Here is a 20,191-nt window from a genome sequence, read left to right on the forward strand (position 1 = left end):
AGCAAAGAGGCAAACATATTACGTGTTCGGGAAAAAAAAAAAAAAAAAAAAAAAGCTGTTGCAATCCACTGAACTGATTTCTCAGCCTTCTAATGGGTCACGATGGGTTCTAACAGGTCAGCTAACCACTCTGGTCTCCAAGCGTGCTCTGTATATCACCAGTCCCCAAACAAACCGTGATCGGTGATGAGGTGAAGTACAGACCTCGAGGGAGGGAGCACTTAAAGCAATTTTTTGGAGGGGAGTTTATTTATGTATGTATTTTTGGAGGAAACTCTACACCCAACGTGGGGCTCGAACTCACGACCCCGAGATCAAGAGTCGCGCGTTCTGCCGACTGAGCCCGCCAGGTGCCGTGCCCCCAGAGCGATTGGCCAGAATGATGTTACATCTGTTGAAACTGAGTAAAACTTGGGGTTTGAATGCGGCGCGTCTTGGTTTTTCCATTTTATGTTTCTTTTCTCACAATTCGTTTCTATGGTGTCTTACAAAAACACCGATCTGCACCGGGAAAAGGTCACAGATTAGCCCTTCCTCACGGTTTGAGGGAGGCACTGGTCTAGAATAGCCCATTTGGCATTGCTGCCCCCCACCCCCACCCCAGGACGTTTAGGGACACTCTCCTCCTGGGAACATTTAAATAGAAACACAACCTTTCTCTTCCAGAACGTTCTATTCTACCATTTTGGAACTCTCTCCGGGAAAAGACTCCCAGGAATCCTCCCTGACCTCCCGGCGGCCAAACTCTGACCTGACCTCCCATCCCAGCCAGCTCCCCCTCCCCGCCCCCCTCCCTCCCCCTTCCCCCGCCACACACCTTTCGGTCACTGAGCCCAGACACGGTGTCCACATACTCCTCCTGGATCATGAAGGCGGCCAGGTTGGCTGTGTAGCTGGCGAGGAAGATGACGGCGAAGAAGGCCCACACCAGCACCATGATTTTGCTGGTGGTCCCCCGGGGGTTCTCCACGGGCACCGAGTTATTAAACACCAGGGCCCAGAGCAGCCAGATGGATTTCCCAATGGTGAAGGTTGAGCCTCCAGGGCCTGCAGGGGGCCAGGAGGGGGGGACATGGACCCCAAATCCCTTCTACTCCATGAGGGAGCAGAAGGAACTACAATTCCCAGCAGCCCCCAAGGCCTCTTGGCACCTCCAGAGGCCACCACTCTACCCGCCCCCCCCAGGGGCTGCTGGGAAATGTAGTTCCATCTGCGGTCCGGGTGCTCGGAGGTGATGGAGGAAGGGGACTCACGCTTGCCCGTGGCCAGGCTGCGGTTGTAGCCGACGGGACTGAGGTACTCGAAGATGAAAACGGTCACGGCGACCACAGTGAGGCACATGACGAACATCATCACCCACACGGCAGGGCTGTAGGGCTCTGGGGGCAAGGGGGTGTGGGGTCATGACTTGGCCAAGCCAAGGACTGGGGGACCACAGACGTGAGAACATGGTGCATCAGAGATCTGACCCTGTCCTGCTCTGTCCCCTGCCCAGGCTCTCCATCTCAGGGACCGTCTCAGCGCCCATCCAGACCCCTGGGAGACAGTGTCTCTCAAAGACCGCCACCTCAACCTCTTCTGCGGTTTCTGCCACCAAATATAAACGGTCTCCTAAACTGTTTCCTGAGCCTCGAGTCTCCACCTGGCCACCCACCAGGTTTCACACCGAGGCCGACGCCCAGGCCCCCCATCCTGGGAGCCCCGCCATCCATCCAGTCCAACCCCCGCCATTTGCCAGCTGCACACCCTTCCCCCCTCCCCCTCACCAGCCACAGCCTGTCCCCCCGACTCCTGCCCCCCAACTCGGCCCCCCTCTCCACTCTCTCAGCCAACAAGCTCAGACCTCATTCTCTCCCCCGGACCATCTCCCCTGTCTGCCCTCTCCAGCCACCACCCCCCTCCCCGGCCCCTGCAGCCCTAGAGGATCCTTCTGCACCCAGAGGTGACCTGGCCTCCCCCCTGCCCATAGCCCTCTGTGGCTCCCCAGCGCCTCCGTGACAAAGTCATCGCCCCTCAGCCTCGCTTCCACGCTCCTTTCCGGCATGATCACTCTCTCAAGAACCCACTGCTTTAACCGGCCAGAACTCACAGTTCCAGAATGAGCCTCGCCCTCTCCGCCTTGCCTCCACCGCTCCCCTGACAGGGCCACCACCCTGACCTACCTACCAGACAAACTCGCATCCGTGTGTCTCCTCCTCACACCGCCCCCGGGAGGTTTCACCGACCATAAACCCAAATCGCCACTTCCCCGAGATTCCTACCAGGTGATCTGACCTCCCTGGGCCAAGCGCAAGCGGCCAGCACTGCCCCTGTCACAGCAGGGTCACCACCCGGACTGTCACTGCGGCATCCGGGAACGCTCTGGTTGCCTCCGCTGGGCAACGTGGTGGCGCACAGGTACGACCTTGTCCCTTCCCTGCTGAAGCAGGGGCCCCGTGTGCCTCTCAGGGTGTACCCGCGGGGACCTTGGTGCAAAGAAAAAGCCACGGAGATGTTGTCGGGGGGAAATACACAGAAACGAACCACAAAGGAAGAGCTGTGCTGTCTCCCGGCCTTTCTGCTCCCAGGAGCTTTGCCCAGACTTCAGAGAGCAAGAGAGAACTGACGTGCCCTGCTGCCCTTGGCCTGATGTGCACTTTTCTTGCTGTTGTCTCCCAGTTTGGTCAGTGAGATCCCGACCCGGTGCGCCTCAAGGCCACCAACCCGCTGGGTGTCAGCTTCCCAATCGCATCCCAGGCCTGGTTCCTTCCTTGTCTCACCCTCACTGTCATCTTACCCCACACCCACCACCGCTCTGCACGGACCTCTGCCTTCCCGGGGGGCCTCCGGCCTCCACAGGGCCTCCAGTGGGATGTTTTATAAGCCCAGATCTGATCATATGCCCCCCTCCCCCCCCCACCTATAGTTAAAACCTTGGCCGTCGCAGCAAGAGTGAAACCGCACTCTCCTACCCGAGCCACCAAGGCCCCTGCATCATCCACTCTGTTCCCTCTCGGTCCTCGCCTCCCACCCTCTCACGGCCACCTCCAGCCACACAGGCTTCGCTCCGTTTCCCAAACACTCCACACGCGTCCCCACCTTTGGGGTCTTTGCCCGCTGCTCCCTCTGCCTGGAACCGTTCTCCAGCCAGATCTCCACAGGACCGAGTCACCTCCCTAAAGGGGCCCTCCTGCCCTCCCCCGATGGCACCGACCCTGTACCTCTCCAACTCTTCCCCTGGCTTAGTTTCTCATCCTCGTCATCATCACCTGCAGTGATTTCGTCCCATGGATCCGTTTAAGAGATTATTGTCTGTCTTCCCCACGAGGCCAAGAGCTCTTTAGAGGACAGGGATTTGCGTGCAGCCCCGGAGCCCGGCACATGATAGGTACTCGGTGAACACCGATAAGTGAATCGGGCGCTTACTATGTGCCATTACCAAGCTAATCTCTTTTCCTCATCTCATATACAGGGGAAGACTTGGGGCTTGTGGGGCCTGAAGCTGATACAATTTGGAGGGGTGTCTTTAAGAAAAAAACCATACAGAATTATGACTCCAAGAATGCAAGGCGCAGGGCCTTGAGGCGAATGTGCCAGAGAAGGTTCCTGAAGCTCCAGTGTCCTGGGCCTCGTGGTAAGATGGCTTCTCCCGTTTTACAGACTGGGAAACCGAAGCTCAGAAGCCATGCCAACTTGGCCAGTCACACCGCGGGGGACAGGCAACAGCAGGATGGGACCCGGGCACGCAGCTGCCCCAGTGTTGCCGTCCCAGGGCCCCGGGCTCACCGAGGAAGGCCGAGGGGGACACGGTGCCATTGCTGCGTGCCACCATCACACTGATGCCCGTCTCCACGAAGGGGACAGAGAAGTCCACGATCTCGGAGCGCTCCTCGTTGATGGTGAGGGAGCCGATGGCCATGTCGGCGCGCTGGTAGAACACCTGGGGTGAGGGCGAGGAAGGGGGTGAAGGAACCCGGCTGGCTCAAGCACATGGAGGAGGATGGTGGGCAAGCCCGGCCCCAGGAGACCAGAGACAGGGGGACAGAGAGGGTTAGGAGAGTGGATGAGGGGGACGCAGAGTGGGGCGCGAAAGGCGGAGGGGAGAGGCGGGGAACGGGAGTGGGAGGAGGTAGCCCCAGGCCCCGGATTTGGGCGGCATCCCCCTCGGCCCCGCCCCTTTCTTTCAGGGTGCCGCCCTCCTGGCCCCGCCCCTCCCACCGTCCCTCCGCGTGGCCCCGCCCCGCGGCCGAGGCGGGTCTTCGGGGGCCGGCCCCGCCCCTTCCGAGCCCGGCTTCCCTCCTTCGGGCCACGCCCCTCCGGCCCCAGGGCTCTGGCGCCTTGGCCCCGCCCCAGCCCGGCTCCTCCCCGGACCGCGTCCCGCCTCACCTCGCCGATCATGCCGTTCCAGACGCCGTCGATCTTCTTTCCGTGCTTGCCGTTGGTGACCAGGTAGAGGTCGTAGCTGAAGCCGATGGTCTGCGCCAGCCGCTTCAGGATGTCGATGCAGAAGCCCTTGCAGCACCGCTTTTCCGGGCGGGGGGCGTCCGGGGGAGGGCTGCGGGGGAGCGAGCAGGCTTGGGGATGCTGGGGACCCCCCACTTCAGACTCCCCCATGGGGTGAGGGTATGGAGGGAGAGCCAAGCAGCAGCTAAAACTATGGCTAGCAATTTCTGGGGACACTGAGGCTCGGAGGAGTTCCGCGACTGACCCAAGGTGACTGGGCTGAGTGCCAAGGGAGGAGGGGGCTGGGGCCAGGGCTGCCGGACTTCAAGGGAGTTTGAAACTGGAACTCCTGGAGATCGGGCTGTCACCTGTGGGTGCGGTTGAGCTGGCTCCGGCAGGGCACGGAGTCTCGGATGCAAGTGCCACTAATGGGGTCGGCGGGCTCCACAATGACAAAGGGCCTCTCCTCCAGCGTGGCCACGGTGAGGTGCTGTGTGTCATCCACAGGCTGCAGGAAGCGGCCGTAGCGGGACCACAGCGGGTACTTGAGGCGGAGAGTCTGCTGCTCCCAGCTGCCCACCTTGGCCAAGAGAAGGGGATTCAGGCTTCCTTCCGGGGGTGGAGGGTACTTTCCAGAATGTTCTGCCCATCACGGCCCTCCTTCCTCAGAGCGCAGGCTCCCAGCTCCTTCTCCCTTAGATGCAGGAGTCTGGGCCCCCTGAGAACCCACAGGTCTAGGCTCCCACTCCCCACCCCCACTCCCCCCCCACCCCCTGCCAGGACCTAAAAGTCCAGGCTCCTCCCTCCCTCAGAGGCCGGAGTCCAGGACCTCAGCCCTTCTCTCTGCCAGGACCCAGGCGTCTGGGTCCCCACGCCCTCTCCCTCAGTGCCCAGGAGACCAGACCCTCTTCCGTGCCTGAGGTTGGGGCTGGGACTCACCACCTCCCAAGTCCTATCTCTGGTGAGGGAGATGACAACCAGAGAGGGGTTCACCAAGAAGCCATCCTCATTGAAGGAGTAATCCCGGTTGTCCCAGGTAATATTCATGAAGTACCTGCCCAGGAGGAAGGGAGGGGACATGTGGGTACCTGGACTGGCCCTAGGCGGGTGAAGGCAGAGAAAAATCCCTTCTATGGACCAGCCTCAGCCCCTGGCTGGAGTCTCTCCCCCCAGATCCCGAACACCCAAATCTTTTTCTTTGTTCGGTACTCTCTGCTCACTGCCCAGTGCCCCCTGAACAAGGTCCCAGACCCTCCGCCTGAGTTTGAGGTCCTCTTAGAGACCCTGTGTGTTTTGGCCCCACCTGCCTGTGCAGCCGCATCTCTGAACCCTTCCTACCCTCAAATTCTTTCCGCCCTGAGCCCTTGTTGTGCCTCACTAACACTGAATGCAAAGTGTCCCCCAGGGGGGCCTGGGTGGCTCTGTCGGTGAAGCGTCTGACTCTTGATTTCGGCTCAGGTCATGATCTCGCAGTTCGTGGGTTCGAGCCCTGAGTCTGGGCTCTGCACTGGCAGTGAGGAGCCTGCTTGGGATTCTTTCTCTCTGCCCCACCCCTGCTCATGCTCTCTTTCTCAGGAATAAATAAATTTAACAACAACAACAAAGTGTCCCCCAAACGTATCAAGTGGCTTCCTATCTCTAGACCATTGTAGGTGCTGTGCTCTCTGCCTGGAAAATGTTTCTTCTGTCCCTTCTCACCCTGATTGACTCTTATGTCTTCAAGATTCAGCTCAAGTGTCCCTTCCTCTGGGGGAAGCCCCAGAGGGTCTCGGGACTCCCCGTTCACTATGCAACGGTACCTGTACCGTGAACGCCTGCCACAGGGCCTTGGTCACTGCACCAGACCCTCAGTGGCCATCCTCACGCCCCCTGCTCCCCCTGCCCAGGCCATCAGTCCCCAAGTGCCACCTCCCTGCCCCCCTCATCCCTCCTCTCCATCGCCCCAGGCTTCCTGGACCCCTGCCCCATGGCTCCCCAGTGCTCCAGAACAAAGTCCAGCCTCTCCACCTGGCATTCAAGGCCCTTATGGCCTGGCCCCCCTCTCCCTCCCCAGCCTCATCACCCCCAACCCTAATTCTCCCGCCTTCATCCCCCCCTGAGCTATTGTGGGTCCAGCCACCTGCCTGAGTTTTTCTCCCTTCTGGGCCTTTGTACGATGCTGATCCTTCTGCCTGGAATACTATTTTCTGGTGGACTCCGAGCTGCTCTTAGAATCATATCCACCCCCCCTTAACCTGGCCCAAATGCCCTACATGCGCTTGGCCTCTGTGGGCCTCCCTTATTTTCCTGTGCCCTCAGCACCAGCCACAGTGGCTTCGTTTCAGGCTCCCAAACAGGCAGTTCCAGCCCCAGGGCCTCGGCACCGGCTGCTCTCTCTCCCATCTCTTCACTCAAACCTTGCAACAGTTGGCTCTTTTTTTTTTTTTTTTTTGCCTCCAAATTTCACCTCCACAGAAAGACCTTCCCACACGACCTCGCCTGACTTGGAATCCTGGGCATTTCTTATCACATTCTATCTGTTTCATCACTTGCTGGTATGTTTTCTTCCTTGTCTTGTCTGTTCGCTGTTTTTGTCTCTGCTGTGAGCTGGTGAGCTCTATGAGAGCGGGGACCTTATTCTAATAATACTATGTACTCTTGTGTCTAAGGCAGTGCTTGGCACCCAGAAGACTATGCAGTAAAGGGCTTTTCCATGAATGAGTGAGTTGAGCGATTCAACTGTCAGGTCTCAGCTCAGAGAGCTCCTCGTCTTGGAAACCTCCCTGACTCCATACGCAGACCCCGTGACTGTGCAGCCTCGTTTGGAAGGCTGACTGGGGCCAATGGAATTCTTTCTTTGGGAAGACGTTGGCTGCGAGATTGGGGGCGGGGGGATGGGTGGTAGACAGGATGGGATGAAACGATGGGGGTTAGCAGAGAGCGGAGATTCTGCGTGAGCAGTGGTAAGAAGAGAACCAGAGCGTGGCAAGTCGGGAAGGGGCGGGGGGGGGGGGGCGGGAAGGAGAGGCAGGGACCGAGAGAGTAAGAGGGACACAATCAGAAAGAGATTGGCCTCAATTCCTGGCGTCTGGGCTGCTGTGCGTGTTTATCTTGCCAATAAACCCCCTTTTCCCTCAGGAAAGTTGAATGAGTCTCTGCTCCCTGCAACCCGAAATGTCTTGGCTCAGACAGTAACTCCTGCCGGCGCTCCCACAATGCCCGCGCCACCCCCAGGATTGCAAGCCGCACACCGTGTTGTCATTATCCCCGTCCCTGTCTGCCACCCCTCCAGGACCCTGTGTTCTTTGAACAGAAGTCCATGGGCTTATTCATCTCTTGTGTTCCCAGAGCCCAGCACGAGCCCTCGTTCCCAGCGGGCGCTCAGTAAGTATTTATGAACGAGGGATGCTCTCCTCACCTCCTCGTCCCTGGCTCCTGTTCCCCAAGTCACCAACTTCACGTCACTCCCCCTAGGTTTTCTTCTCCAGCCACCCCCCTTCCTAAGCCACGCCCACACCCTTCCTAAGCCCCGCCCACCCCTTCCTAAGCCCCACCCCTATTCCTAGGCTCCACCCACCCCTCTTTTTAAGCCCCACCCACCCCTCTTCCTAAGCCCCACCCACCCCCTCTTCCTAGGCTCCACCCACCCCCTCTTCCTAAGCTCCCCTCGCCCTCGCTTCAGGATCAGAGGGCTCTCCTTCCACTGGTCTGTCACCAGACTCCTCATTGCCGACACTTCCTGCGGTGGAGAAGCTGTTTCCCACCAAACCCTGTCCTCCTCCAGAGTCCACGCTTCCCAGGCCTCCCGGCGGCCAGAGCCCGGCCACGCGCAGGAGGGACCTTCGAACTCTAACAGTTGGCACGGCGCAGGCGCCAGCCAATCAGAACGGCCGTCTCACCAATCTGCATGGACGCCACTGTCGCCAACCAACCAGGCAGCCCCGGGCGCATGACGTCATTCTCGCCAACGGAAAGGATGCCTCGTCCCTGCTGTAGCCCTTGCCCCAAAAAGGAAATCGCTCGCTCCCCACGTCCACTCTTTCCTCCTTCTCAGGAACTAGAATTCAGACACGCCAAGGACGCAGCTTGGACCCCGCAAAGAAGGGGGGCAGAGCAACAGGGCGGGAGGGTCCTGGGTCCCTGAATGATCACCTGGGACAACAGAGCCTGCGATAGCCTGGAACACTCATGTCTGGATTTTTTTTTTTTTTAAGATTTTATTTTACTAAATTTTTTCAAACGTGTATTTATTTTTGAGACACACACACACACACACACACATACACACACAGAGTCTGAGCAGGCGAGGGGCAGAGAGAGAGGGAGACGCAGAATCCGAAGCAGGCTCCAGGCTCTGAGCTGTTAGCACAGAGCCAGATGCGGGGGCTTGAACCCACGGACCGTGACATCATGACCTGAGCCGAAATCGGACTCCTAACCGCCACCCAGGCGCCCCTTTAAGATTTTATTTTTAAGTGATCTCTACTTCCCACGTGGGGCTCGAACCTACAACCCAGAGATGGAGAGTCGCACTCTTTACCGCCTGAACCAGCCAGGTGCCCCGCATTTCCGGATCGACAGAACAACTTGTACCTCGTTTGGGGCACTGAATTGTTGGGGTCATTTTGTTACTGAAATCCAGCTTATACTCTGGATGCATTCCACCACACCTGAGGCGCCCGCAAGTAGAAGATGTAACTCGGGGCGCCCGAGTGGCTCAGTCGGTTGAGCGTCCAACTGCGGCCCAGGCCGATCGCCACACGATTGCCACGGTTCGTGAGTTCGAGCCCCCGCCTCGGGCTGGCTGCTGTCCGTGCAGAGCCTGCTTCAGCTCTTCTGTCCCCACCCCTCCTCTCTGCCCCTTCCCCGCTCGCGCGCTCTCTCCCAAAAATAAATAAATCCTTAAGATGTATCATTATTTCTATGTACCACAAGGAAAGAAAAACGCATTGCCAATTAAACCGCGAGAAGCCGTCAATCGTCAGGCATATATTGATTTCAGAGACATTACACCGTGAAACAAACAAACAATCGTCTGAAAATCGCGAACTGTTGTAATAACACACTCACTGTGTCTTGGGTGTTTCTTTTCCAAGTTACCTAGTGTAACCCCAGGAAGGAGACCCCACTGTGTCCATTTTACAGAAGAGAACACCGGGGCTCTGAGAGGGGCCGCGACCCGTCCCAGGCTGCTCGGCCGGCGAGCGGGTAGTCCGGCTCTAGAGGCTTCCCACAGCCCTCCTACGGCAACCCCCCGCTCACCTGTGTAGACTCTCCCCGCGGTGGGTGCGGTTCTGGGCACGACAGTCGTGGCCGAGCTCGGGCAGGAAGCCGTAGTCACGCAGCAGAGCCTGGGCGCCTCTGGCCACCACCGCCACGCCGGCCGCCACACGCCGGGCCAGGTCGTCCCGCCAGCCGGCCGAGCGCACTGCAAACAGCCCGGCGGGCAGTGGGGCGCCTCCTGGCAGCAGGGGGGGCTCGCCCGGGGCGCCCGAGCCGCCGCCTCCAGCCAGCTGGGGCCCCACCATGAACCACACGTAGCCAGGCCCGGTGAGGCCCGCCTCCTCCGCGGCCCGGAACACCGGCTCGGCCTCTTCGCGGGCGCAGAAGAGCAGGCGGATCTGGGCGCTGACGCTGCGGAGCTGGGCACCCAGCACGGCCTCGCCCGCTCCGGGGTCGAGCGTCAGGGCCCCGCGGTGCTCCCAGCCCACCATGCTGCCATCCGTCAGCACCTCGATGTAGGACAGGAAGGCCCGGTGGCCGGGGGCGCGCGTGGTCACCGCTGCGAAGGACGTCCAGTCGTACTCCTCCAGCACCTCGAAAATTACCTGGAGCTGCTGCTCTGTGGACGAGCCCAGCTGCAGGAAGGTGGAGCCCTTCTCCTGCGCGGGGAGGAGGGGGATGTCAGGCCCCGGGACGTGCGGAGGCCACAGCTCCCAGCAGTCCCCGAGGGGCCTTCGGTTCCCAGTGGTCAAGAGGGATCTCATCTCCCGGCATCTGACAAGGGCACCCCGGTGGCCTAGCTCTTCACCAGACCCCTCTGCCCGTCTTGCTGGAGCACAGAGCTAGGCCTGGGGTAGGTGTCGCCTCACGACTGAGTTCTAGGCCCATCCGTCAAAGCTCTCCCGCCTCCCCGTGCACCTGACTCTCCTCCCTGCCTGAGCACGGGGGCGGCGGCCCCCAGCAGAGAGCTCTGAGGTCCTAGGGGATTACAGAGCCGCAAGAGGGAGGAGCCTGAGTCCCTGAGACATCCCTTGGAGGAGAGCCCCCTGCGGTCAGGAACACCTGTTTGAGTTTTATACGCGTGAGAAACAGCCTTCTATGGGGCTGAGCCACCGAGACGTGGGGGTTTATCTGTTACAGCAGCTCACATCACCCTAGGACACGCCCGGCATCCAGGGAGGGAACTACAGTCCCCAGCCTCCACCGAGAGGGACTACATCTCCCAGCATGCAACGAGGGTGCCGAAGGTACCGTCACTCCCAGCGGGAAGCAGCTTTGCTGGGTGGATTTGCCCTTCTCTGATTTTTGCCTGCTACCTCCATGACTTTTTTCTTTGTTGGACAGTTCCTCAGTATTCTAAACGCAGTAGTGCCCTTGTCTCCACTTTTTTTCGCCGTCCTCCCTCCCTGGCGATCTCATCCAGACCCGCGCATTTAAATACTGTCTCCATAGGGCGCCTGGGTGGCTCAGGCGGTTGTTTGGCTCAGGTCATGATCTTACAGTTCGTGAGTTCAGGCCCCGCCTCAGGCTCAGAGCCTGGAGCCTGCTTTGGATTCTGGCGCGCGCGCGCGCGCGGGCGCGCGCTCTCAAAACTAAACACTGGAAAAAAAAACAAAAACAAAAACAAAAACAAACCAAAAACTGCCTCCCGTGCTGTCCAATATGGTAGCTGCTGCCCATTTAAATTAATTGAAGTTAAGTAACATTTAGCGCCTTGGCTGCACTAACCACACGTCAAGCTCTCAATAGCACACATGGCTAGTGGCCGACAGACTGGACCGGGCAGATATAGACCATCTTCATCACCGCAGAAAGTTCTACCACCCGGGACGGAACGTTGCTGGCTCCTATACAGTTACCACCTCTCTCGTGGACTTCAGACGGACCTAGCCCCCTTTCTTCTCAACCTCTCCTCTTGGATTTCCCAGAGGCATCTCAAAATTAGCATGTCAACACCAGAATTCTTGATCTTTCCCCCTGGCCTCAAACCCGTTCCCCCTCTTCCTATCCTTATTCACCCAGAGGCTCAGGTCCCAAAGCTAAATTCTCCTTTCCTTCTCTTTCTCTCCTGCCTGACCCAGGCCGTTTTCCAGTCTTCTCGGCTCTCCGTTCAAAACATAACCCCAGTCATCTGTTCTTCCACAGATGTTCTGGTCTGCCGCCTTATCACAACCCTCGTTGGCCACGTTCTGGCTTAGACAACTATAACAGCTTCCTGACCCCTCTCTGCTAACACTTTTTTTTTTTTTCCCCCAATCTTCCAGTCCATTCTCCATCCAGCAGCCAGACAGAGTCAATCTTGTCAAAATACCAGTTGGATCAAATCCCTTCTGGGTTGAACACCTTCCAATAATTCTACCTTCTAGTCAAAGCCAAAGTCCTCACTGTGGTCCACAGGCCCTGCGCCAACAGGCCCTCTCTGACCCCCCACCTCCCCGCCACCCCCCACCTCTTTGTTCTTCCTCAAACACATCAAGTTCCTTCCAGCTTGGAGGGCTTGGCCCGTAGCTGGCTTCTCTCTCTCTCTCTCTCTCTCTCTCTCTCTCTCTCTCTCTCGGGCACACTTTCCCCCAGCTCCTTCACGCTGGATCTACCGCTCCTCATTTGTCAGCTCCAGCTCGGTTATCACCTCCTCAGGGAGGCCTCCCCTGATTGCCATCTACTGAATGGAGCCCCATCCTCAGTCATTACCTTTCCTCCAGGACAGATTTTGGCATCTGCTATTTGCTTTCTGTCTCCCCATTAGAATGCAAACTACATAAGACAGCAGGGGGCGTATCTTTTTTTTTTTTTTTTTTCCTTTCATAACTGTCTTCCCCAGAAGCTAAAACCACCCTGGCACAGAATCAGCCCTCAGTGACAAGAAGCGGACTTTCTTCCCAGGCGTGTGCCTGTGGTTATATGGGTAGGAGACTTGGGCGGTTGTCCTGAGGGGATGAGGCCTCCCAGCGTGCAACAAGAATCCCGAGAGGGCCTCATCCTTGGCAAGTGGAGATGTGCTGAGGGGATCACGGTCCCGGCATTCAGTGGAGGCATGATGGCCCTGCGAGGACCACTCCTTCTTCCATCCAGAGATACTGAAGGGACTACATTTCCCGGAAGGCAACGAGAGGGCGCTAAGCAGGGTCCCAGTTCCCGGGTGGCCGTAAACAGAGAGGCCCACACTTATCAGGGGCAATGGAGGCAGGAGGAACCACATCCCTCGGTAGGCGACAAAGGTGGCAGCCACGTCGTAATAAGAAATCACCTCGAAGGGGATCTGCCTGCAGATCTCTGGGCAACTCCTGTCTCAGAGAAGAAAGTTGGACAGAGGCCCTTCCCACAATGCTCTGGTCAGGAGAGAGCTACGAATCCCAGGATGTAATTCTGACCTAGTCACAAGGCCACCGGCCCTCTCAGCAGGGACCTGCTGGGGACTTAGGCTCCGCCCACTCAGATGGCCCCATCCGCGGCAAATGCCACCTCTGTTCCGCTGGCTCCACCCCTGAACAGGCCCCGCCCCTTCTCAGGCTCCTCCTCTTAGCGGATCCCTTCTCCTTGTCAGTCCGCACACCAGACTTGGTCCAGTTCTGTCCTTTCCTACCAGAAGTCCGCTCCAGCTGGTCCCCCTGTGCCCTCGGGCTGCAGACCTCTTTGCGGGGCCGCAGCCGGCTCCAGCCGCCGCCCCCTCTCCCCTGCAGGGTCCTGGGTTTGATCTTTCATTTCGGCTGGGCCTGCCTCTCTGGTGGCCCTTCATCCTCGCAGGCCCACCCTCCGGATTCTCTCTTTCCACACTTTACAACTGGGGCATGCCCCTGCCCAACCCCCATTCCGCGACTGTCTCCTTGTCTAGGCCCCGCCCCTTTAGTCCACAGCGTAGGCCCTGCCACCTTCCCGGCCTGGCTCCTCACCGGCTAGCTCTGCCCCTTCCCAGACTACCTTCCCCGGCCCACCTCTCACTAACGACTCCTCCCCTTCTCCTGCCCCTCCTTTCACCGGATGGCTCCGTTCTTCTCCCTCGACCTCTGGAGCCCATGCCCTCCAGGCCAAGCTCCTGCCCGTCCCTGACCTCAGTACCCTCTTTCCTGGCCCTCTCCCTGCCTTCCTGGCCCCCGCCTCCTCACTAGACCTCACCCCTTCCTGAACCCCATTCCTTTCCAACCGACTCTCCCCTTGCCCATCCCAGATCCCACCCCGCCCTCAGAGCTTACATCCCGGGCGGGTCCCTGTTTGTAACCAGTCCCTGGCCCTCGCTGGCCCGCCCCGCCCCGTCTCTTCCCCGGGTGCCACTCCCCCCCCGACTCGCTTCTCCCGCAGACCCTCAACCCTCCCCATACTCTGACCGTCCACGCCACGCAGGGCCTCTCTCAGACCCTGCTCCTTGGTCAGTCCCCCCGCGGGGCCCGCGCCTTCTGTATAGACCACGCCCCTCCGTGTCAACCCCGCCCCTTACCTAGATCTGACTCCACCCGCCGGCCCCACTGCGGCCCAGATGCGGACCCTCAGGCTGGGCCCCGCCCCCTGCGGCCGGCCCCGCCCCCCCCCGCGGGTCGCGCGCACCTTGGGCGTGAGCACGAGCGCGGCGCCGCCGTGCACGGCCACGATGGGCAGCGAGGTCTGCGCCGACAGGAAGTCGAGGATGGGCGCGACGGCGGGCGCGCGCGAGTCGTCCTCGAACACGACGCCGTGCACGCGCAGCCCCGACAGCAGGTCGCAGAGCTGCAGCACGAGGCTGCGCGGGTCCGAGCCGTTGAGCACCAGCGCCACCGGTCGCACGTCCAGGCCCGGGCTGCGCACGGCCGCCGCCACGGCCGGGCCCAGGCGCGCCGCCTCGGTCGCGTACGCGGGCCCCGAGAACACGAGCGCCACGTTGAGCGGCCGCGCCCCGCCGGGGCCCCCGCCGGGCCCGCCGGCCCCGCCCGGTCCCGGCGCCTCCTCCGGGAACGGGCTGGCGCAGGCCAGCGCCAGCAGCAGCAGCATCTTAGCGGGGCCCCGAGGGCCGCGGGGGCCACCGGCGCCGCGCATCGCCTGCGGGCCCCTCCGGGCGGCCTCTGACACGGGAGAGGGGGCGCGGAGAGAGACACACAGGAGGGGGAGACACAGAGATGGGGAGACCGAGACGGGGGGGGGACAAGATGCAGAGAGACACGGAGAAGGGGAGATACAGGGAAGGGGAGACGCAGAGAGAGGGAGGAGAAGGAAAGGTCGGGGTAGTAGAGGCGGAGGGAGGCACGGGCACGGGGAGAGCCAGAGACGGAGAGAGCGAGGCACAGGGACGGCCACAGAGCCAGGGAAAGTAGAGGTGGGTAACGGGGACAGAGCAGGTGCAGAGGGAGGGACAAGAGACGAGGCAAGAATGGGGTGGACAATGATGCAGGACGGATGGGCAACAAACCCACAGCGATGGGGTCAGAATGGGAGCAGAGAGAGAGACCCAGGGAGATAGGGAGTGAGAGGAAAACAGCCAGAGAGATGGTTGGAGGGAGGCATGGACGGGAACAAGGAGGGAGAGGGAAAGGAGAAACAGAGACGGCGGGGGGGGGGGGTAGAGAGGCGCAGAGTGACAGAGACGGGGAGAGGAAGGTGGCAGAGATAAGCCAGAGCCACAGAAGTAGGGGGGGGAGTGACAGGGAGGCCGGGAGAGACGGCAGAGATAAGCAAGGAAGGCGGGAGAGATAGGAGAGGCGAGAAAGTTGGACCGAGGGCGGCAAACGGAAAGAAGCCGGGAGAGCCGGAGACAGACCCCACGGCCACCAAGAGACCCGGACACACGAGAGAGAAACAGGCAGCACAGGGATTGAGGGAGGAGGCAGGCAGAGCAGACAGAAAACATAGGAAGACAGAAATAGCGAGCCAAGGGAAAGGTCAAGACCCCCACCAGGGAGGTGCCCGGCACAGACATGAAAGGAAGGCCAGGAAGGCGGGTGGCAGGAGGGATCAAAAATGAAAGGAAGAAAAAGTGAGGGGAGAAAAAAAAAAAAAAAAAGAAAGGGAAAAGGGGTCAGGTGTGTGGGGGGAGAGAAAGAAGAGACAAAAAGAAATGAGTGGGGCATCCCAAGGGGAGAAAACGCCCCCGGGGCCTTACCCCCCACCTCGACCACAACCCCCAACCTGTTTTTGCCCCGTTACTCCTGTCCTATCTCCCTCCCCCCCCCCAACCCCGCACTGTTCTCAATGAGAGCTAGAGAGAGAGTCCCAGTCCAGGCTGGCTTGTGGGGTTGGGGGGCACAGCTGTGGAGAGCTGGGGGGGGGGTGGCGGGGGTCCCTGGCTCCCAGCCCAGAGCAATTTAGTAAATTAGAGGAAATACAGCATCTCTTCCTGTGTCCCCTGTTGAATGCTAGCTGCCTGGGGTGGTCGGGCTGGGAGCCCAGACTCCTGGCTCCTGGGTCTGAAGGAGGAGGGCACTGGGGGCCTGGGCTCCTGGTTCCCGGAGAGAGATTAGAGTCTGCACTAGGGGCTTCCTGAAGGGGTGAGGGGGTCCAGACAGGGAAGAGTTCTCTCTTGGCTGTCAATCAGGCTCCTATCCGGTTGCCATGGTAGCGCAGGCCTCCTCTACCCCACAGATAGCCAGGGTAGGGGAGAGGCCCACACCCCTTCCCCTGCCTGGAGGCCTTGCTCTGGCCCCCTCCACCTGCCTTCCCAGCGATCCTGGGCCACTGTCACCCCAGGGATGGGGGTGGGGACTCCAAGTATGCCTGGCCCCCCCAAATCCTGGCTCCCCCCGGCCCCTCCTCTCCTCTGCCCTTCCCCAAGCAGCTGGCTCAATCAGCGCTCAGAATAGCCCCCCCCACCCCAAAATAACCCACAGCTGTGGCCTGGCCCCCGCGGGGTTAACACTCGCTCTTTCCTCTTTTCCCCGTGGCTTCTCATCCCTCCGACTCTCCTCTGCCTCAGACCCTCCCCTGCTTGGCCTGGGTCCTAGGGGACCTCAGGGTCCTGCTCCCTGCGGAGGTCCAGGAGGACGGCTCCAGCCCCACCCTTCAGGAAGCTGGATGCCCAGTCCGCCCTCCCTCGGGGAGGGCAGGCGCCCACACCTCCAGGGTCTGAGACGTGGCACCCCCAGCAGCTGGGGGGCCTCTGGAGGCCCTGTCCAGGACCTGTGCCTGCAGGGATCACATTGCCCGGGCCCCCAAGGTCCACCTCCTGAGGCTCAGTCCCCAGGTCCATTCCCATGGGGCCAAAGAGCCAGACCCCTCCCCCCGCCTTGCCCTGTCAGAGACTCAGGAGACTGAGCCCCCAGCCCCCTCTTCCCTTAGACACAGAAGCTCTAACTTCTCCCGTAGAGACTCAAGACTCTTGGCTCTGGAGCCCAGGTGCTCAGTTCTGCCCTCTGCCAGGACCCAGGAGTCCTGGCCCCCTCCTGCCCCCCAGACTGGGTGCCCAGCCTCCTCTATGTCCAGAAACCAGGAGTCCAGGCCCCTGGCCCTCTCCTCCCTTAAGGACCCGCTTTTTGTCTCAAGCCCCGTCAGTCCCAACATCCTGGGAGCTCCCCCACCCAACCCCAGCCAGCTCCAGCCTCCTGTCACCCCACTCAGGTCCTCAGGCTGTCCCCCAGCTGAGGAAGAGGAGGGTGCCAGAGATTCCTGGGGTGTCCCTGTCTCCATCACTCCCCCCCCCAAATCCATCACAGGAGAGAGGAGAGGCCACTTCGATCAACAGCCCGCCCCCCCCACCTCGCGTCGTGCTGCAGACGGCATCCCGTTCCCCCCCCCCCCCACCTCCAACACCGTTCCTTCCCCACCCTAATCCTGGTGCCCAGAACAGGCTGGAAGGGTATTCCAGAACCTTGAGGAAGGGGTGGCAGCCTGGGGCTCGGGGGGCTCGGGGCCTGGATGCCCTCAAGGTCCTTGGCGGGGGTATTAATAGCAGACTCATAGCTCTGAGAAGGGAGGGGAAGAGCGAGAGGAGAGAGCGAGAGGGACGGCCGGCGAGGAGGGGGGGAGACCAATGCGGGCAGGGGGATACAGAGGGAAGAGGGATGGAGAGATGGGAGGCAGAGGGATTCAGGGCGTCAGGTATGCGGGGCTGGGGAGAGGGTGCAAAGTGTCCGAGAAATGGGGGATTAGGAGGTCTGAGGTGTAGGCACCCAGGAGAAAGGGGCTCAGAGAGGGGGCGGAGGAGAGATCCCAGGAGACAAGGGAGCTGGGGAGGGAGGGGCAAAGACCTCTGCTCACCGTTCAGTCCCCCTCCTTCCCTGAGGCCCCTGGCCAACTTTCCCGGTCCTAGCTCTGGGGGTCCGCGTTCCCACCCCCACCCCCCCCACCCCTGCATCCCCTACCCCGGCCTTACCTTTTCATGACCCTGTTCTGTGGGGGGTATTGCGGGGGGCAGGACCGGAACCCAGAGTCCAGCGACCCGAAGATTCCCCGGAGGGCTCAGGGAGCCGCTGGGGGCCCAGGCCCTGGGGCGGCGGCGGCGGCGGCAGCGGCGGCGGCGGTGGCGGTGGCGGTGGTGGGGACCTCCTGCCTGTCCCTGGCTCTGGCTGGCTCTCTCTCCTCGTCTTCGGGCCCGTCCTGCCCTGTCTGTCCCCCAAGGTTGCGGCCACCCCAACTAGGCGAGGGCGCCGCTACACATGTTGCGCTGGAAGTTGGGCCCCGGACATTGCGGAGGCTGTCGGGGTGTCCTCTCGCCGCCCCGACCCCGTGGGGATCCCCCCTCCGCCCACCTGGGGTGCCCCCCCCTGCCGCTTCAGCCCCGGCTCCTCCCCCCTTCCATGTGTCCGGTCCCGCCTCTCCCTGGCTCATTCGCACCCCCACCCTTTGTGCCCTCAGCGCCCCCCCCCCCCCCAGCGTCTGTGTCTGTCAGTCTGTCTGTCTGGGTCACCTCTGAAGCCGGTGGCTGGTGTGTATGTGTGTGTGTGTGTGGCAGGAGGCTGCCTGTCTAGGGAGCCGCTTGTCCCTTCCTCGCTTGGCCACCTCCAGACCCCCCCCAGCACCCCCACACTCAAACCCAGGCAGAAACACACACATACACACACGCACACACGCACGACCTCACTTCCCTGGGATTCCCCCCTCAACACCCCCGGAGCTTGAGGAGGGAGACACACACACACACACACACACGCGCGCGCGCGCGCGCGCGCGCGCGCGCGCACGCGGGGGTCCACTGGGGGCCGGGCTGCCACTGCCGTCCGGGGCTGTTCGGACAGACAGGAGGACACAGGCAGCTGGGGACGCCAGACGCCCGGCCGGACGCAGGCAGGAGGCTCAGAATCCAGGTACACACCATCCATCCGGGGTTGGGGGGGGCTGGGGGGAGGCAACTGGGGGGCCCGCGACACCCAGGCAGGAGGCTCAGAGTCGGTACAGACAGACAGACCCCTCCCTCCCTCCCTCCCTCCCTCGGCCGCCGCAGCCCTTACAGACACACCCCCCCTTCGCCAGCCCGGCCCCAGACACCCTGACACACAGATCCTCACCGGGCAGATGGCAGGCGCAGGAGAGACCCCTGGGGGCCGGGCGGACCCACCCAGGCCGACACCCCCCAGCTGGGCACCGGTGGCCGAGGGCGGCTGCGGGCGGAGGGTGGCGGCAGCAGCCGCCTCTTGGAGGAGCTGGAGCGGGAGGGACTCACACGCTCGCTCGCTCTGTTCTCACACACACACACTCACTCGGGATGCGATTAACATTCAGTCCCCGTCTGCCCCTGCCGGGAGACCCACAGCCCCCCCTCTTGGCCTCCCTGGGGACCCCTCCTCCTGCCAGGGCGGGGGGCGGGGAGGGGACCTCCCCCCCCCCATCGCCCCCAGCTCCAGGGCCTCTGCCTTCCTCCTGGGACGAGAGGATGAGGGGTCGCAAATAAAAAGGGAGGAAGTGTGTGTTGGGGGCAGGGGGAGGGTGGGCAGGGACCCAGAACCCAGCGTTGACACAGCCGCTTGGGACCCGGACTCCAGGGCCTGGGGGCTGCCGCCTTCTGCCCCCTCCCCACTCTGAGCCTTGAGAAAGCCCTTCCCAGGTCCCTGTAGGACCCATCTTTTGGCTTCTATTGCCCCAGAAGGCCAGGCTTGCAAACTGGGTCTCCCTCAGGAAGCTAGGAGGCCAGGCTCCCAGCCTCCTCCTCTCTCAGATCCAGAAATTCAAGTCCCCGGACCCCTCTTCCCTCAGACCCTAAAGTCCAGCCCCCCCTGCCCCCCCCCCCCCCCCCCCCCCCCCGTCTCTCCTCCCTCAGGTCCAGGCCTCTCTGGGGCCCTCCTCCAGGCCCAGTCCCTATTAGGCACTCAGACAACCTGACCCCCCCAGCTCAGACCATCCTCAGGGGCCCCCCGAGTCCAGGACTCATGGATGTCACCCTCAGGCACCCAATCCATCCAGGCCTCTGAGGAAACCAATACCCCTCCTTTTATTGAGGCACCCTTGCCTCTGTCACCCGGGGGGTACTCAAACATCCAGGACGAAAGCATTGTCTGCTTTCCTCCTAGACACGGCCTGGCCCCTGGGAGGGTCCGCCAGGCCAGCTGCCCAGCTCCTGTCCCTCACGCTAGAGAGGCTGGGGCCAGCGTGCCCTAAAGCGCTGGGGCGGGGGGGGGGGGGGGGGGGGGGAGAAGGGAGTGTAGTGCAGGACACCTGGGCCCCTGCGGGCAGACCC

At 61.4% G+C, this 20,191-nt stretch overlaps 2 protein-coding genes across 10 annotated transcripts in view; one reads left to right on the forward strand and one right to left on the reverse strand.

The window, feature by feature from the left end:
• The window catches only part of GRIN2D (glutamate ionotropic receptor NMDA type subunit 2D), a 33,925-nt gene extending 19,248 nt beyond the window's left edge, over positions 1-14,677 (reverse strand). The window contains exons 1-8 of one of the 2 annotated variants that reach the window (XM_043600398.1): positions 14,164-14,677; positions 9,664-10,283; positions 5,362-5,476; positions 4,791-5,002; positions 4,366-4,534; positions 3,766-3,919; positions 1,254-1,379; positions 818-1,047 (exon numbers count right to left, since the gene is read on the reverse strand). In XM_043600398.1, the coding sequence (XP_043456333.1) occupies positions 818-1,047; positions 1,254-1,379; positions 3,766-3,919; positions 4,366-4,534; positions 4,791-5,002; positions 5,362-5,476; positions 9,664-10,283; positions 14,164-14,628 (2,091 nt within the window). In that variant the 5' untranslated portion in view covers positions 14,629-14,677. Of the gene's footprint in view, positions 1-817; positions 1,048-1,253; positions 1,380-3,765; positions 3,920-4,365; positions 4,535-4,790; positions 5,003-5,361; positions 5,550-9,663; positions 10,284-14,163 lie in introns of both variants that reach the window. The other variant, XM_043600400.1, reaches the window with a different exon arrangement.
• On the forward strand, positions 3,765-8,636 carry LOC122494893. Of its 8 annotated transcripts, none has more exons than XR_006300293.1 (4): positions 3,765-3,878; positions 4,388-4,428; positions 7,540-7,785; positions 8,084-8,636. XR_006300293.1 is itself a non-coding variant. In XM_043600413.1 (4 exons), the coding sequence occupies exons 1-4, from the start codon at positions 6,578-6,580 to the stop codon at positions 8,352-8,354; spliced, it is 666 nt and encodes a 221-aa protein (XP_043456348.1). In that variant the 5' UTR covers positions 5,939-6,577; the 3' UTR covers positions 8,355-8,636. The 8 variants fall into 8 exon arrangements, 4 of the variants coding, with proteins under 4 accessions (XP_043456348.1, XP_043456349.1, XP_043456350.1 ...); XM_043600413.1 differs by lacking the exons at positions 3,765-3,878; positions 4,388-4,428 and adding exons at positions 5,939-6,628; positions 6,905-6,956 and having other exon boundaries at positions 8,038-8,636; XM_043600414.1 differs by lacking the exons at positions 3,765-3,878; positions 4,388-4,428 and adding exons at positions 5,939-6,628; positions 6,905-6,956.
• Positions 14,678-20,191: the final 5,514 nt, after the last annotated feature.

This window comes from Prionailurus bengalensis, chromosome E2 (genome assembly GCF_016509475.1).
Source record: "Prionailurus bengalensis isolate Pbe53 chromosome E2, Fcat_Pben_1.1_paternal_pri, whole genome shotgun sequence".
In the NCBI taxonomy this organism is placed as follows: Eukaryota; Metazoa; Chordata; class Mammalia; order Carnivora; family Felidae; genus Prionailurus; species Prionailurus bengalensis.